The sequence below is a fragment of the Lissotriton vulgaris genome, chromosome 1_1 (genome assembly GCF_964263255.1).
Source record: "Lissotriton vulgaris chromosome 1_1, aLisVul1.2, whole genome shotgun sequence".
NCBI lineage: Eukaryota > Metazoa > Chordata > Amphibia > Caudata > Salamandridae > Lissotriton > Lissotriton vulgaris.
This window is the reverse complement of record NC_141685.1, coordinates 870,565,320-870,583,735: the sequence shown is the minus strand read 5'-3', so window position 1 is coordinate 870,583,735 and position 18,416 is coordinate 870,565,320. Positions and strand designations below refer to the sequence as shown.

Sequence of the window (18,416 nt, the reverse complement as noted above, 5' to 3'; positions counted from 1 at the left end):
GTAGATTTTTAAAAGAAAGGACAGTATTTTGGCCATGTGATTTCTAGTTCGGTTATACAACCTAAACCTGGGTTAGTCAGTGCTATTCTAGTAGCACCACTTCCCCCTGACAAAGTTGAGGTTAAGGATTTTCCTTGAACTGACAGAATTTTATTCACGTTTTATCCCAGACTACTCATTTATGGTTAGACCATTTCTAATCTACTAAAAAAGAGCGTTCAGCTTTGTTAGGTTGAAAAATGCAAGGCAGCCTTTGACTGGGTGAAGGCTCAGTCAACGGTCGTCAAGCCTCTCAAGCCGTATGATCCCTTACTCAAATGTATCTTGGTGGTTGATGCAAGCAACCTAGAATTAGGGATTGTATTGACACAGTGATTGAGGAAGGAAGAACACACCATTGTGTTGTCTTCCAGAGTGCTTCAAGATGTTGGATTACACTATTCGGTCACTGAAAAGTAGCTGTTAGCATGATGGTGGCCCATTGAGAAATTCTGAGCTATCTGTAGGTAGGCGTTTTGTGTTGCAAATTGTTCACAAGCCATTGGTGTTTATTGTTGGAGGTAACACTTAAAAACAACACATCCAGGTTTTCCACATGACTTTTACAGTTTCAGTTTGTTGCTGAACTCATTTTTGGGGGAGGGGGTGGGGGAACATCAAGGCAGACTGTTTTGTTTTCATAGTAAGGTGCACATGCATGAGCAGGAGGAACGTGAACTTGAATCTGTCAAAGATGGCGTTGAGGATGAAGGTTGTATTATTTCAGCAGTAAAGGTGGGGAAGTAATGTCCTTTCCAGATGCAGAATGGAAGGCTGCCACTAGTCAAGAGGCTATGCTTAGTATCCAAATATATCAAGAAGGGTTGGCCTAAGGAAAAAAACTCTTGCTTTCAGTATCCAGCCGTTTAGTAAAGCGTCTGGAGAATGGGTTAATTATGAGAATTGACAAATCGGTTCCTCCCAAGAGACTCAGGATGTTGATAATAAAAAGTGCCCATGAAGGTCATTTGGGAGCCACATTTACCATTCTTAGCGTACGTTCTGCATTCTTATAGCCGCAGATGGACAGGGAGGTTGATCTGCTGGTTAAACGTTGTATGCTCAACAAGTGACCAAAGCTCTGAAAACGTCTAATCCCCCTCTAACTCCCCTTAAACGAGTCGCTGGGCAATGGTCAAACTTTGGAATTGATTTAATGGGACCATTCAATTTTCTTCCCAGTTATTCATGTGACGCTTTAGTTCTCATTGATTACTACTCCAAGTGGCCAGAGATTCGATTTGTTGGAGAACCATATTCCAAATCAGTGCTGCATTTTCTTAAAGATGTATGGAGAGAAGGTTTTCCAGAAATCTTGGTTTTTGACAATGAAGTACAATTTGTTTAAGCTGACACAGAATAATTTCTGGAAATTAGCAATAGTAGGCATTTATATTTATATATATATATTATATTTATATTCTTATATAGCGCCAGATTCGACCCCCGAAGGGGTATCTCCGCGCTTGCCTTGGGAACCCGTCCTGGCTTTTTCCCTGTGAGATAGCCCCTACAGTGCATCCCCAAGGTGAAAGCCAGGCATCCCGCCGCAGGGGGGCCGTTGTGGAAATTAAGCAAGCTATTGCCCAGAGTCGCAGAGTGTGAACCCATGATCAGGTCAGGCACCGAAGCGAGAATTATCGAGTCCATGGACATTTGAGCTCAAGACCCTGCCGCGTCGGGAATTGAACCCTGGTCCTGGGTCTGACCTCTGCTTCAGGGTCTGCCTGCTCTAACCAGTGAGCCACACTTCTTCACAAGCTCACTCTATTACCTCCAAACCAACGGTCTACTTGAGCATTTCAGCTGTGTGTTGGCAGTGAGTCTAGGCTGGGCTTTGTATAATAGGGTATCTTGTGAACACAGCGATGCAAACCATGTTGTGGTTCTACAGGACCACGTCTCCAGCATCAACCAACATCTCCCCCTTCAAGCTGCTTAAGGGTAGGAAGTCTACAACTCCATTCAGACCTGCATGGATGTGAAGATTGTTGAAACAGAAAGTGTCTATTGAAAGCAGCCGCAGTCCATGCAGGTAACAGCGAAAGGGCCCCGTAAGGGGGGGATTTTGAGGGACGGATCAGAGGGAAAATGAATTAAATAATTATGTTTCCCTCTGCATCGTCCCTCGAAATCTCCCCTTACCTAGCCCCACCGCTATTACCTGTACAGACCGTGGCTGATTGAAGGTTTTACCATGCTTATGAGAAATAATGTACAAATTATGATATGAAAAAAGAAAGGGGATGCAAATTTCTCCGAACCTGTGGTGGCTGACAAAATATGTTGCAGTGTCTTTTGTGTTGAGGGTTGTCATTGGTGGAATCTTGCTTGAGTACTAAAAGTTTTACACAGACAGGATAAGTTGCAAATTTCCATTGTTGGAAAAAACGTGTCTCCACAGGGTAATTCTGAACATGGTAACAATTTAACAAAAAACTGTGAACAAAGATGCAGTGAACAGGATGAATCTCAACCTGTGCGGAGGAGTGTCCAAGAGAGTAGACTTCAGGTGAGGTGATCCGCAGTAATTCCCTTTTGATATTTATTGCAGATTTGGTTTCCAATAGGTTATGCAAACAAGCTTCTTAGTTTTTTTACTAATGTCGATGACTTGATTTGCTTCTATGTCAGGTACTGTATTATCAATATGGTTTAATTTATTTCTACTTAGTCACTTTTTTGGGTGAACTATAGTCTCCATGTTTGGTGCTTTTACATATATGTTGACATGTTTTAATAGTTTAAATTAGTATATTGAAAAGCTGTGCGGAAAATGTTTTCTTATGAAAGGAAAAGACCCATGCAGTAGTCTGGGCTCCTCACTGCCTCGTGACGCCCACTATATAACACTCCTGTAGGATAAAAGAGGTGGGTTCGAACAGATTAGGAGTTGGAAGAGCTGAGGCGTATGGTGTCTACATGGCCAGCAGCTCGGGGTGGTTTCTACCTATGTACCTTACAATAAAACTTTCATGATACAAACCTGGCTCTGTAGGGTTATTACTACAGACTCTTACAAATACAAAAAAAATCAGATCTGGCAGTCGAGCCTTAATCTTCATCGCTCCTAAAGCATGAAACGACCCTGTCACTACTAATTAGAGCCTCCTCCTCACTTCTTAAATATCACAAGAAGTTGAAGACCTGGCTTTTTGAACTAGTCCCACAAGGCACTAGGTGAGCCTAGACTCACACCTGTGCAACACCAGGATACCCTCCAAGGTGATAGTGCGCTCATCAATTCTGAATAACATAACAATATAACATCATGGCCCTCCGGTTGTGAAACTAAGAATACCACAACACATTGGTGGAAAATAAGCAGCAATCTCTTTATTTTCACGAACACTGTGCCATGTTGAGACGGGTATAGTAAAGACAGGATGAGCGGACTAGTAGCCGACTAAAGTATCCGAAGCACTTAGTGAGTTTGGTGGACATCATGTAATTGACTGGTTCCTCCCATTGCAGTAAAATCATGGAGTTAGAGGAAGTGCATGTTTAAGTGTGGCAAGCGGTTACATTCTCCTAGGACTATTTGGAGGCGATTGACTGGGGTAGAGATATGACAAAATGTAGGCAAGGGGTGCACTATCTTTAGCGATAATAATAGGCAGGATAAGTTAAGATCCATTCCATTCCAAAGGCATTTTTGCTTAACACACTGTAATATTCAGGGGTGCAGCTTCATTTCGATATATATCTAACCCTTACAAATATGTATGCACATTAATACATAACTGAGGCAATCTAAACCCAGTCTATTTGAACATTCGCTGATCCATAGGGTAGGTCAAGGGTACATAGAAGGCCAACGGGCAGTTACTTGGATCCCACAGAGCTTTGTGGCACATTTCAGCAGTGTACGGCACCGTCTATGGCTGCAGTGTGGGTATGATCAGTAATGTCTTGGGCACAGCACAGTCTCTGGAGTGCAATGGAGTGGAGTGCACTAATGCAGATCAAGTCGAGTATCAACTTCACATGCCTTATATTACCGGATGTGAAGAGGAATAGGGTATGAAGAGCCTATGTACCTCTGGAGGGTACTACAATGAACCCGAGTCCTGGGAGTGACTGAGGATGTAAAAAAGGAGTCCTGAAAAAAGCGCCAGGACATATAGATGACCCTGGCTACTAGTCAGGATGGAATGGCCACTAGGTCATAGAAAACAATAGGATGCCTTAGGTGGGCAGGCAGGACATTGTCCTGATCACTGATCAAAACAGAAGATTTGGTGGACACAATGAAAGGAGTTTGTGGATTACCGACAAGACATTGCATAGCGTCTTTGATGGATGGATGCAATATAGTATCTCTGTTGGACAAACAAGGGGCTGGACAGACAGGACACAGCATATTTCATTGACAGGCAGAATCATCATCTTTGATGGACAGACAGATAACAGCATCTCTGGTGCACAGACAGATATGGGGCCTTTAATGGACAGACAGAATGTGGTGTTCTTGCTGGGATGTCTGCGTGGTGAGACTGAGGGGCTGTCCTCAGTCAGTCCATTCTTTGCGGATGGACAAGTTCCACTCCCAGGATAGGTGGTCATGCTTGTCATCGTCAGTGAAACAGGACTTGTTGTGGTAAGTTCCACGTGAGATCATGCCTTTGGGTGCCTCCTCCACTGGTGTCAGGAACTCATATTCCTCTGGTCGTGGCCCGTAACTGCCCACCATAAAGGTAGCTTTGTCCACTGAGGAAAGAGAGAAAGTGGAGGGATTGTCATTAACAGTTCTGCAGTACATCATGATCCAATCAGCATTTCTACAACTCACTACCAGCCTTAATGTAGCAGATACCACCTGAACCACAGACCAATATGAAGATATTCTCCAACACCTATGCCTCACGCTCAAGACCACTGGGAAATTCTGGTGACCAAGTACTCAGTCACAAAGTGGTCATGACTTGAGTCTTGGAGTTGATCACTTAATGCTTTTACAACTCCTTTCTAAAATCAGTGGGATCCTCTCAACCGATCTTACCTTCCTCAGGTGACTGCTCACCAGATACTTTGGCATCCCGAGTCCATACTTGCACCATTACCACCCACCCATTACTGCCTACTCAACATTCAAAATAAAAGCTTGTCCACCATACTGAGCCACTAACTAAAGGCATAATTTATTAAATAATGCCTCACAAGACTATAGTTCCAGGACATAAAGAGTCCACTAAGGAAGTCTGACACAAGAGAAGATTGGATGAAACATGTTGAGATATTTAGTGAGCACGTGTGGACGCAGGATGTAAGGTTAGAAGCTAGTAGTGTATGTAGATATTATATTTGCATGTTTTAGGTCTCAACTACAGACAGCTTTAGTAGTCTGTTGTCAAAGACTATGGGCCTGATTCACAAAGGTAGAAGTAAATTTTTGTATGAGTTTTCGATTTTTATATAATTCACAAAGTAATTTTATGAGTAGCATCTTCACGATTGTGGAGACTGCACATAAAAAAATAGGCAGTCATAAAGGTACTTCTTATAAAACTGCTTTGCGAATTACAAAAAATCATAAACTTACACAAAACTAAGTTTATCTTCGTGAGTAAGGCCCTTAGTGTTTACAATATAATATAAAGCTGGCGTGGGTGTGCTTCATGCTGCTAATTGCATAGTTGATTCAGCTCTTGTTATTCAGTTGGTGGCTTTGCTGTCAGTTTTTGATGTCGCCTGCACTGTGGAGTATTGCTTTCTTACCAATTTTCATTGGTGTAAATATCTATTCCTGCACTTGTCACATCAGGAACTTTTTTGGTCCCATTTTACTGTGTTAATTTTTCATGGTTTGATGGGAACAAATCTGTAGGAGAGTTCTGCCATTAGTATGTCATCCTTATCCATGTGTCTAACGCTCTCCCAAACCTAATCGCCCCAGCTGTCTTCCACTCTTCTGTTCACTCTCTCCCCTGATCCCGTTCTTGTCCAATGCTTACTCACCCTTCCTGAGCTCTCCCTTGCTCTCTAGAATCTGCTCGATCTTTCCCCTTTCCACTTCGCCGGCTCTTCCACCCCTCCCCTTCCTGTCCCTGAACTGTCTACGTGGCAATATTTTTTTTTTCAAACCAGGTCGTACATGGTCACACATGGGCGGCTATCCTGGAATGTTTGTTTGTCAAAGTCTAACAAGAATCATTCCAAGATGGTCGTCGGTCCGTGCACATTCCTGTGGATACACCATTGGCACTCTTGGAATGCTTTGTTAGACTTAATGACAAAACCCAATGCTTCTGGAGATGAAGTATCACAAAGTACATGAGCACTGGCAAAGCCAATGGGTGTGTGCCCACAAATTAAAGTTGAGACCTATTGGCAATGCTGGTTTCCATATACTTTTCAGAACACAAATTGTGTACTGTGTGAATGTCAGCAAACTATTACCTCCATGCAAGGGTATGTGATTAGTGTTAGTTTTTGTATCTTTCTATATGATGTTGTGGATATCATTAAAATCCACTTGTAGTAAAAAAAGACTATTAAAAGAAAGTCATGAAATAATTTCCTGCCATTTCATGAACTAGTGAGTACAGCTTCATAATCATGTGGTGGGGGAATAAATGATACTTTTCCAGCCCAGTTGTGTTTTTTCTTCATGACCTCTTCACCATACTGATCTACCTGGGCCTTGCCCCGACAGTGTCCTACTGCTCCAAGGACTCCACCCATGGGTGGGGGTCAGTGTTAGTAGCTAGACTCATGTTCAGCCTGACCTCCTATGGGTTTGCGGTGGTGGCCTAAATATGTATCGAGCCTGCTCATTGGCTGTGCTTTACCCTGAGCCTCCATTGTGGATCTGAGGCATTCAACCCTTCACTTGTTTGACCAGCAGTCAGGAACAGTGACCACCATCCCCAGCCTGGAGATGGTACCGGGGCTACCAGACCAATGCCTGGCCCATTTGACTTCGAGTTGGTAGCTACTGTGTCCTGGTATCCCACCCTTTACTGATCTGTGACTACCTAGCACCATTCACACTGAGCTGTGCATTCACCCTCCTATACCAGAAAAAGCCCCAACACCATTCTTATTTGCAACCCCAGTTCGCTATAATCCATGATCCCTGATCACATCCTACCAGTGGTGTAAATACGGCGCCAAGGACCTTGGTAAAGGCAAGGAAAACAGGACCCTGGCCGCATGCTGGGTAGGCAAAGACAGCAATAATCAGGGTTCCGTTGTGCCCTCATGCCTCTGGGCCCCAGTGCCACTGAACTCTACATTCTTTCCTGGCCGGCCGTTAATGCTGATACCCATTGGCACTCACCTTTGACCCCAGTCCGATAGGTGTGCTGTACATATTTCAGCCCCGACACGATCTCCTTATTGACCTGAAACCAGAAGTAAAGGTTATAAAGGTTAATCAGTGAGTAGAAAAGGGAGCCAAGCACATGGAAGATTCTAGGCACACCACTTAGGCTTGACGGGTCACCTACTTTGCCCTCTTCCTCGCGTTGAGTCTGTAGTGTCCTGCTGGCACAAGTTTACCAGCCACTCCCTTGAGGGCAGGACACGCAGGACATGCAGGACACGCAGGACACGCAGACACACACACACACACACACACACACACACACACACACACACACACACACACACACATCCACCACAGGGACGTGCGCCTGCTAACAAAAGGGCCCAAGTGCATGTACTCATGGCCAGTTAATTAAGCATACCCATGGTGTCTGCGTCAATTATTTCTATAACATGCGGACCTAGGGCACACGATCTTACAATGGTGACAAGAGATTTGACCCCACGTGATGTGCCGGCTCGCTCCTCATCAGCCATGCAGAAGGTAGAGAAACTACCGTAGACACTGCGGCAACTGCCCACACGTTGCCCCAAGACGAGGATGAGCACACGGACTGTATGAAATGCGGCTGTCTGTGTCCCCCACAGGGGACCATTCCAACGGGCGGGCCTTTAGTGCTATTTGAGCACAAACGCCACCTTACTGGCCAAAGGGTTGAACTCAGGAAGGAGTCCTTCGCTTTGGCACGCTAGGCGCGTCACTTCCGCCGGACAGAGGTCGTGAAGGGTACTTATACCTCCCCCACCTCTCTGGCATCTTCTTTGCACCAGACACGCCGTCTCCCACCCTACGGCTTACTTGGCGTGGGGTTGGCAGGCAATGTACGTAGAACATGTTTTCTTTTTTGTTGCAGGCGGAATTACAGGGCGATCTGGAAGCAGACGGTACAGTAAGAGTACCCCTGTGCAGCACAGTAGGGGTGCCAGAGCCAAAGACCAGGAGCCTCAGGGCAGGTTCCTGGAAAACTGTGACTGCACCCGGTTAGTCCTTCGGGCAGTTGGGGGCCTGACCAACCGGGGGTTTGCCCTGCTACGCTTTGCACTGAAAAGGGCGTTAGTAATAAGAGACCAATGTGTCACATGATCCGGAGGAGGAGGATCACAAAAAGGTGTTGCACTGATTAGGTGTCCCACAGTGCTGGCTCATCAGGTGGGCGGGGCAGCATAGGTTGGTACAGCTGCTTGCCTTTGGAACGCCCGTAAGATAACCCACCATATTGCATACTTTTGTAAGGAATAAACCTGCAGCAATATTTCCCGTAGCAAAAGTGGTCTTGTGTATTTATTTATTCATGCATGCTCAGACTGTGGGTGGGGGGGAAGTTGCCGATAAAGGCACTAGAGAAAATGGTGATCCCCAGCACCTCACTACACCTTCCACCGTTCGCCTGCTGAGGGACTGTGCAAAGCGAGCAGCGCAGTCAGGCAGAAACGAGTGCCTCAGTCAAAACATCAACGAACGTGCACAGCAACGTATGCCAGGGCCCACGCAACACCCCTGCGTGGTGAGGAGCTACCCCAACCTGCCACCGTTTGTCCCAGCGTGAGGGGCAGAAAAGAGCAGCGCTCTCCCAACAAAGCCATGCACGATAACCTCCGATCTTGACACTTCTTAATGCGTCACTATCCCAAGGCGTGGTCCCCAAAACCTTTAAGGAGGCGGTCATTGTACCCCTTTTAAAAAAAACAGGGGCCGACCCCTCCACTCCCTCCAATTACAGGCCAATTTCCCTCCTCCCCTACCTGGCTAAGGTACTGGAGGCCCACGTTACCTCACACCTTTCAAACTTCATCGAGCAATCCAACTTCCTGGGCCCCTTCCAAGCTGGATTTCGACCCGCCCACTCTACTGAGACAGTTATCACTGCTGTCTTGGACTCTCTCTGCCACAACGCAGATAGAGGAATCCCCCATGCCTTGGTCCTACTAGATCTTTCGGCTTCGTTTGACACGGTCGATCATAACATCCTTCTCGACCGTGTCAAACAGGCCGGTATCTGCAACTCAGCCCATAGTTGGATCAGGTCCTTCCTCAGCGACCGTACCCAAGCTGTCTGCCTTGCCCCTTTCTCAGCCCCTAAACTTCATACCTCCTGAGGGGTCCCTCAAGGTTCCTCGCTGTCCCTTCTCCTGTTTAACCTTTACATGCTCCCCCCGATTCAGTCCCTCAAAACATTCAAAGTGGTCCCCTTCAACTATGCTGACTATCTTCAACTCATCTTCACCAATGATAACACCTCCGAATCCATCCAGGAGTTTCAGAGCACTATGCTCCACATCCGTCACTGTATGGATTCCAATCAGCTGAAATTAAACCCCGGTAAGACTGAACTGGTCCTTAATGGTAAAAGCCAACTATTCTGAGGCCCGCACTATTGGCCATCAGAGCTTGGCTCCCCTCCCACTCCCTCTGCCTCCATCAAAAGTCTGGGGTGTTCATTGACAAAGATTTGTCATTAAAAACCCAAGTGAGCACAGTTGTGTCTACATGCTTCTTCCACCTTCGTAAGATCAGGAAGATAAGCCGGATGCTCACCCAGCCAGCCCTGATCCAGGTGGTGATAGCTCTTGTACTATTACACCTGGATTACGCCAATTCTATCTATCTGGGCCTTCCTATCGCCCTCAGTAAGCGCCTCCAGATGGCTCAAAATCAGGTAGCCAGACTGATTCATCGACTGCCACGCTGGCAGTCAGCAAGGCCCCTATTAAAACAACTTCACTGGCTCCCCATTTCCCACCGAGTCACATTTAAAACAGCCTGTATCATCTTCAAATCCCTTCATGCCCACAGCCCTCAATTTATCAACAACCTCCTACCCAGATACAATCCCTCTCGTAACCTCCGGTCTGCCAATCAAAATCTCCTGACCATTCCCCCCTCATAAACTTCAACGCCAGGGAGGCCGCAGGTTTGCCACTCTTGCCCCCAAACTATGGAACCTCCTTCCCTCAGAAATCCGCTCTTGCACCAACCTTCTGATATTTAGGAAACAACTTAAAACGTGGCTGTTCACCCAGGCTCATGCTTAATTCTCTTTTATCACCTTAGCATCTGTCAGCCAGCACCATGAAACCTCTGGGTGTACAAGCGCTATACAAAACTTTGTTAACATAACATAACATAATGTATACCACAGCAAAGAAGCTCTGCTGGATAGCTAGCAAGCCACAAAGAATACTGTGTGCTGCACATGCACAGTATAGAAGACAGCACTGCATGCCTCATTGAGATGAATTGCCACCACCACAAAAAGAGCAAGGGCACCCTCACAGAAACAAAGCAAGTTACACAAAGAGCCTGGTTGCCCGCCAGGTGCCTGCAAATGAGATGCTGCACATGCCCAGCACTCCCCGGAGAAAAGAGGGGAGTAAAGGCCTAGCATTGCCTGAGTGCAGGATGAGCGTCTACATCTTAACTGCAGAAGTACAGTCCTGCAGTAGGCCAAAGACTAAGCAGGGAGTGCCCCCAACACTGCCAAGACTGTGTCGCACATTGGCCCATTACAGGCATGTCGAGAGTCGCACATCCCCAAGTGGCAAACGGCTACCACCGCAACACGATGAAGAGAATGTGGCACGACGCCACATCACAAAGAAAAAAAGTGTGACATTCATGTCACCCCGAAGAACCGGACAACCACAGATTCGTTAGAGGGATCAACAAGGGGATAGTATGAGGACTCCCACCACTAAAAGAGTGCATTCGCAGACACAAAACAGCCACCAAGGTGGAGTGATGTCCCTGGAAACAGCTCAATGGGAGAACCACATGTAAGCCACCAGCAAGCGCAAACTGTGTCACTCCCACTACGTCAGTTCAAGAGCGTTGGCAATTTGAGTCATATGGCATCCCTGCTCACGACCTCAAATGCCACGGGAGAGGAACAGCACCAGTAAAAACACCGAGCTACATGGCTGCAAAGTCCCCAAGTCATTTTCACTCCAGGCAAGTCATCAACACCAGTTGTCCAGGTCTAATGGCAACCACATCATCATTGCCATGTGCATCGCCCAGTCCAGAGAAGGAGCACCTCATCACCAGGGTGGAGCCTTGCACCTGCAAAGCACCAAGAGACTGAGGCACCCCTGGCAAGACTTGTCATCACAGTGAGCACATGCCCCAAGAGAAGACTATGATGTGGGTCTCCACCAACGCCCGATGCACCATGGTTGAACTGTTTGATACCAACAGTATTACGGTGAGAGCACGCATGCCCATCCAACAGTGCGTAAGTGGACACTGATCCAACCAACAAGCTGCCAACGAACCAGGCTCCATCTACACAGTGTTCATGCCCAGTGGTAGCTGGTTAAATTAAGGACATGTGGTTAGATGCCCGGGTGCTCCCAGCTGCACCTGTCCACAATTGTCCTGTGGGCTGCCTCTCAAGACTGAGAGGCAAAGTGGTGCCTTGTGTGCATAGTTTTATTTCCATAGGTTGGACTTGTTTTTGTTTTAATACATTTTGGGAGGAATGTAGTGGCCTGCTGTGTTAGAATTTAAGTGATTTTGGTATTGCTCTATGTAAGTTAGCATATGCGGCACCATTTTGTATTTGGGTGCTATTTTGAATCATGATTGAAACTAATCCTTTGCTACTTACGAGAAACAGCCTTTTCTAGGTTATGTTTCTTTAAAGCTGAGTTTTGCTACACTTGTGAATGCACTGTTCTTATTAGAGCATACCTTTCCCATTTAGATAGAGGCCTTCTCCCATTTGTCTAGTGGCGGGCACGGGCAGAATGACCTGACTGATGGTATGTGCCCAGCTTCAGAATCAAAACTTACTCCTTGTATTTCTCTGTTCAGCTGCATCTGCCTGGAAAATTCCATTGTGGGTGTGCTTTCATTGATCCTGAAATGTACATAATGGATCTTTATGCTTGCAGATGTCAGTTACTCTGCAGCACTCCTAACCGACTGGGCTCCACTCTGAGTGTACCTGAATAAATAGATACTGGTTTGTATTCTCTACTGTCTGGCCAACTCTTCATTCGAGGCCATTGTCGGGTCGGACTGACGGTTCAGGGATCCCTGTACGAGGAGCATTGATGGCTTGATTGCTTGCAGGTGCCCCTTCCGCCCAGTGCCTCACCCAGCGGTCATCTCGACTGGAGTCCTAAACTGCAAAACACTTGGATCTGACCAATTGGTCTGAAGAGTCGGCAGTGGAGAATTAGTTTGTTTGACCTGCATATAACAGGGGAGTTTGTTTTGGCTCTTTGTGGATATGGTACAATTTTGGTTTGCATTTGGTACAGTCTGAAGACCGTCTTTGGGATAAAAGCTTTTGCAATCGTTAACGGTCACTTTAGATGAAGAAAAGATTGGGTATTTACAGGAACAGTTATTTAAAAGACAAAGTAGACAGTCTAGGTTTGATTCCCTCAGAACATGGCAGAAGGCAGCTAGGCAGAAACGACGGAAGTCTGAGAAAGAAGCCCGGAAAGGGAAAATGCAGACATTGACTCAGAAAGCTGTGGCATATGACAGAGAAAAACAAGAAAAGTAGTTGAATGCGAAGATAGAAGCTTTTGATTACATATTGATAAATCCTATTTGGCTCAGGAGGAAACTGATACTTTTGTGAAAGAATTTTTGGACACCCGACCCCCATATGCTCCACAAAGGATATATCCTACTGTCCCTGTGCTATCACAGCTGTCTGTTAAGGCTGGCCTCTCTGTTCCTGTGTCAACTGCTGTCGTTTCAATGGCTGTGGCTTCGGTTTCTCCTTCTTATATTTTTTCCTGCCGTCTGTGGCAACAGGAATTGTTAGTAGTCCTGACACACCTATTGTCTCAGCAGCCTTGTCTCCAGCCCTTATTCCTGCAATGCAACTGCAAGAGACAATTGTGCCTGTTACTTCTGTTGCTTCTCCATCTATGGTTCATCATCCCCGACATTTGTAGGCACCGAGATACCAGTTTGTGGGTTTGAGGATAGAGACTTGGCAAAATTTAAGGAGCATTTGGGTCCTCTCGTACAGTCTGTGGTGGGGGTGAAGAGAAGGTGGTAGCTAATGAACCTGCACAGTGGGGTCGGAATCTCATTTACAGTGTGGAGGATGTCTGGGATGTGATGAAAGATGATGAGCCTTTTATACAGCAGCATGCTGTTAAGCATATGTCTTCTAAGGTTAATTGGTCTTTGGAACCAACACTTTGGGAATGCTGTGCTGCAAATGTTCTTTGAGATTAAAGATCGTGTGTATACTAACAGTATGGACCCAGATGAAGTTCTTAGTAACATTACCACATTAGTTGCCTATAGGGGCAGGTTGCATGATAAGAGTCCAACTACAGTGTGTCAGTTTCCAATGCGAGAAGTTTATCCTATATATCACCCAGAGATCCCGGAGTTGACGGACCGACTTGGTAATGTTATTCGAGCTGCAGTGGCGGCCAGGTTTCAGGAACAATGGGTTTATACTCCTTGGAAAAGAAGTGAGGTTTTGTTCCTTAAGACTCATTTGCCCGATTCTAGAAAAAATCCTACTGCTTATTATAAGGAACTGACTGAAACTGCTTCCTCAACAGTAATGACTAGCTGATATTGAAATGTTTTTTGGTTTTCTTGTTCCGGTTGATATTTGGAGGCAGGTTCATACTCTAGATCATGTTCCGGAGGTGGGTGGTACTTGGGATCAAATTAAAACATGGGACCAGGAGAGAAAACCAGATGATAAGCCCCAAGTGGAAATTTTAGCGTTGCCAGGCCACATGTTACCAATATGTATTCACTTATTCCACCGAGAAAAGTGTACTGGGATACATTGTCGGCTTGTAGACAAAAGAAAGATGAGAGTGTGTCTGATTTTTATACTCGTTGGAGGATACATTTTTGGATTACAGTGGGCATGATTTGTCTATGGAGGGGGGTCTATGGTGTTTGGTTGGTTGTTAATAGAATGGTTTCTAATTTACTTCCTGAAACTGACTCGATTGCAGGCTTCTGAAAGTACCTGGTCCACCTCGTCCCATTCTGTTATTTTAAACATGGCCCTCAATTACTAGTAGGTAGCCAAACACAACGCCTCTGGGGCCAAATCAGTGTGCGTATTGTAAAGAGGAGGGTCATTGACATAGCGAGTGCTCTGTGCTTTTGCAGAAGGCGGCGGTCCCTAGAGGAATAGGTTCTTGTGGATGGGGTCATGGAGCAGGTGGGGCTGACAGGGCTCAGAACGCTGCAGCGGCATAGGGTCTTTCTGATAATAACTTTGAGGACCCTTGGGATGGACAGTACTATCATGATGATTATGATATGGATGAAGCCTTAGGAATGTCTTACAGCTAGGATAGCCGGGGACAGAGTGGGGGACCAGTTCCATACCTGTACACCAACATGGCCCTTATGTGACAGTGGAACTGCACGGTTCGACAAAGGAATTTTTGGTGGATACAGGTGTGACAAAAAGTTCAATTTCTCGAAATATGGTCCCTGGGGCAGCCCTGTCTGGCCATGTTTCAGTAGGTTTTTCTGGTGTACTGGTTGTAAGCTCCATTTCAAGACCCCTTGCATGGACTATTGGTGTCTTTACTGTGGATTCACCATTTTTGTAGACATCTAATTGTGGTGAGAATTTGATGGGTTTGTACAGGTATTTATATGATAAAGGACGCAGATGTAGTTGGTGCTAAACAGTGTTTGTCCAAGGATGCGCCTCTCCCTGCTGAATTTGTTGATGTGCCACCTACTTTGTGGGAGACAGGTGATACCGATGTGGGGCTGCTACACATACCACCGGTTTCGATGAGAGTTAAGAACAATGCTCTTTTGCCTCGTATTCCTCAGTATAAAATACCACTGTCAGGAAAGCAAGCCTTATTGCAAAATATTAAGGATTTGATCAAGAAGGGGCTGGTTGGGGAGATGTCTGTCAATATTTGTAATAGCCCCATTCTTCCAATTCTTAAACAGACACCCTCAGGTTCCCTTGAGAATCATGAAGATGTTCATCGTTTTGTTATTGATTTGAGCGAAGTTAATAAAATAGTGGTTCACCAGTTTCCAGTGGTCCTAGACATTACTACACTTTTGACGATGATTCCTTCCACTGCTAAATTCTTTTCTGTCATTGGTTTGAAGAAAGCATTTTTCAGTATTCCTATTCATCCAGATAGTAGGTATTTGTTTGGATTTATACTAGCTGGCAGGAGCTTTAGGTTCTGTCGATCTCCTCATGGATAAACTGAGAGTCCAAGTATTTACAGTCAGGCTTTAAAGAGTCAATTTGATGTCCTTTTGCTCCCTACAGGTAATGTATTGGTGCAGTATCTTGATGACGTACTTATCGCTTTCGATTCGGAGCAAGATTGTAAAGATAGTACAGTCAAATTATGGTTACATTTGGCTCATCATGGACATAAGGTATCTCTTTCTAAATTTCAGTATTGTTGACAGGAGGTTACCTATTTAGATCACCTACTGTTGAAGGAAGGTAGGAGACTAACCCCGGAATGCATCAGTACCATTGTTAAAATGCCCATTCCACAAACTCATAAAGATGTGTGCTCTTTTATAGGTATTACTTCTTACTGTCTCCGGTGGATACCCAACTATTCCTTACTAATAAAACCCTTGCTTGCACTAACGAGTAAAGAAGTGTATGAGCCCTTGCCTTGGATGCCTAAATGTCAGTAGTCTTGAGTAATTGAAAACTACGCTTTGTTGGGCTCCAGTACTTGGCACCCCGGATTATAATAAATTGTTTGTGTTGTACGTCTAAGAGATGGCTGGTTGCTTGCTTTCTGTTATAACACAAAAATTTGGAGATAAGCAACGACTGTGTGCTTATTTCTCTGCTGGTCTTGACACTGTCGCAAAAGCCCTCCCGAGTTGTCTAAGATCAGTCGCGGCCGTGGCTACTTCGATCAGACAATTGGCTGAACTTGTACTTGATACTGACCATGCTGTGGATACACTTTTAAATAAGACTAAGACACAGCACCTCACCAGTGCACGTCTGACTGGCTATGAATGGACTTTGTAAAACACATCACAATCAAAAGATGCACCACTCTGAATCCAGCCTTTTTAATGTCCCTCCCTTCCGAAAGTGATTAAGTCGACAAACATGACTGTATCTTCTGGATGGAAGAAGAGACGAAAGGACGAGGAGACTTGACTTGACTGAGGTTTCCTTATCTGGCCCAAAAGTGGAACTACATGTCGATGGCTCTGGTTTTAAATTACCAGATGGCACTACAACTACTGCTTATGGTATCACCACACTGCACACAATATTAGAGACATCACAGGTCCCCTATCAATCGGCTTAAGCTGCTGAGCTTGTTGCCCTAATACGAGCTTGCGAATTGAGTGAGGGACTGGTTGTCAATATTTATACTAACAGCCAGTATGCATTCTGAGTTGCGCAAAATTTTGGGCGACTCTAGGATGAGAGAGGGTTTCTTACTTCGCATGGAACTAAAATTCAGCATGGGCACCTTCTATTGAGGCTTTTGTCTGCTTTGACACTTAAGAAATTGGCTATAGTAAAGTGTAGCGCCAAACAGAAACAACGCTGATGATGTAGGTAGGGGAAATGCTTTTGCAGATCAGACAGCGAAGGAAACAGAACAGACTAAAATGAAAAGGATGTTTGTAGCAGGTCCCGCTAGGTGGGTGCCTGAAGTTACCATGTTTGAGGACACACTTGAGAATGTGAAAGAGATACAAAGTGAGGCCACAATAGAAGAGTTAGCAATGTGGCAAGAAAGTGCAGCACAATTGACTGATGAGGGATGTTGGGTTGATAACTCAGGAAAGCAGAGATGGATGTTGCCTGATACATATGTTCTTCCTGTAGTCACGATGGCCCATGGCCCAGCCCATATTAGTGCCAAGGTATTTGTAAGTTGTTCAACCCTGTATGGCAAAATGAAAAAATTTCGAAGAGAGCTGCACATTTAGTGAAGTGCTGTATGGTGTGCATGATGCACAATCCTGGAAAGGGTACACCTACACCGGCTAGAAATGTTTGCACCACCCACTTTCCCTTTTGAGGTCCTTCAGATGGATTACATAGAGTGCCAGATAGGGCAGGGGTCGGTAGTCTACCTAGGATACTTGGTGTGCGGGGGTAAGGTGCAGCCCCTACAGGCCAAGATAGAAACCATCCTGGCCTGGGAGCCCCCCAAAACACAGACTGAGGTCAGGGCATTCCTGGGCCTCACAGGATACTACCGCAGATTTGTCAAGGGTTATGGCACTATTGTGGCCCCCTTGACTGAGCTAACCTCTAAGAAACAACCTAGAAAAGTGATCTGGACAGAGGCTTGCCAAAAAGCCTTTGACTGTCTAAAGCAGGCAATGTGCACCGCTCCTGTGCTCAGGGCCCCTGACTTCTCCAAAGAGTTAATTGTCCAAACGGACGCCTCAGAGCATGGCATAGGTGCGGTACTTTCGCAACTCAATGAGGAGGGAAGGGACCAATCAGTAGCCTTCATCTCCAGGAGGCTGCTCCCCTGAGAACAGCGGTGGAGTGCGATAGAGAGAGAAGCCTTTGCGGTGGTCTGGGCTGTAAAGAAGCTGAGGCCATATTTGTTTGGCTCCCACTTCCTGATCCAGACTGACCACCAGCCCCTCAGATGGCTCAAGCAAATGAGGGGCGAGAATCCCAAATTGTTGAGGTGGTCCATTTCCCTACAGGGGATGGACTTCAGGGTGAAACACAGACCCGGAGTAGACCACGCCAATGCGGACGGTCTCTCCCGGTTTTTCCGCCTTAGTGATGAGAACTCCCTGGAGGTTGGGTAGTTCTCCCCACTTTCAGCTGGGGGGGGGGGGGGGGGGGACACGTGTTAGACCTGTCAGCCTTAGGGTGGTCTCACCTACATTTTTGACCTTTTTGTCTCCCATTTCTACCTTACATTTTGTTGGACTTAGGACTCTGGGCGCCTCACCACTGCTAAACAGTGCTGAGGTGCGGGTGCTCTCTCCTAAAACCTTGTGAGGCTGGCATATCTGCCACAAGCCACTGCTACCGCAGTAAGGCTAATCCTCCATAGGCTAATATTGGGAACCTCCCTTTACGGGATAA

General features: G+C 45.9%; 1 protein-coding gene across 3 annotated transcripts in view; it reads right to left on the bottom strand.

Moving 5' to 3' along the window:
• Positions 1-3,349: 3,349 nt before the first annotated feature.
• ARHGDIB (Rho GDP dissociation inhibitor beta) overlaps positions 3,350-18,416 on the bottom strand; it is a 53,933-nt gene continuing 38,866 nt past the window's right edge. For all 3 annotated transcript variants that reach the window (XM_086958085.1, XM_086958091.1, XM_086958100.1), the window contains exons 5-6: positions 7,322-7,385; positions 3,350-4,749 (exon numbers count right to left, since the gene is read on the bottom strand). In XM_086958085.1, coding sequence (XP_086814211.1) covers positions 4,550-4,749; positions 7,322-7,385 — 264 coding nt within the window. In that variant the 3' untranslated portion in view covers positions 3,350-4,549. The remainder of the gene's footprint in view (positions 4,750-7,321; positions 7,386-18,416) is intronic.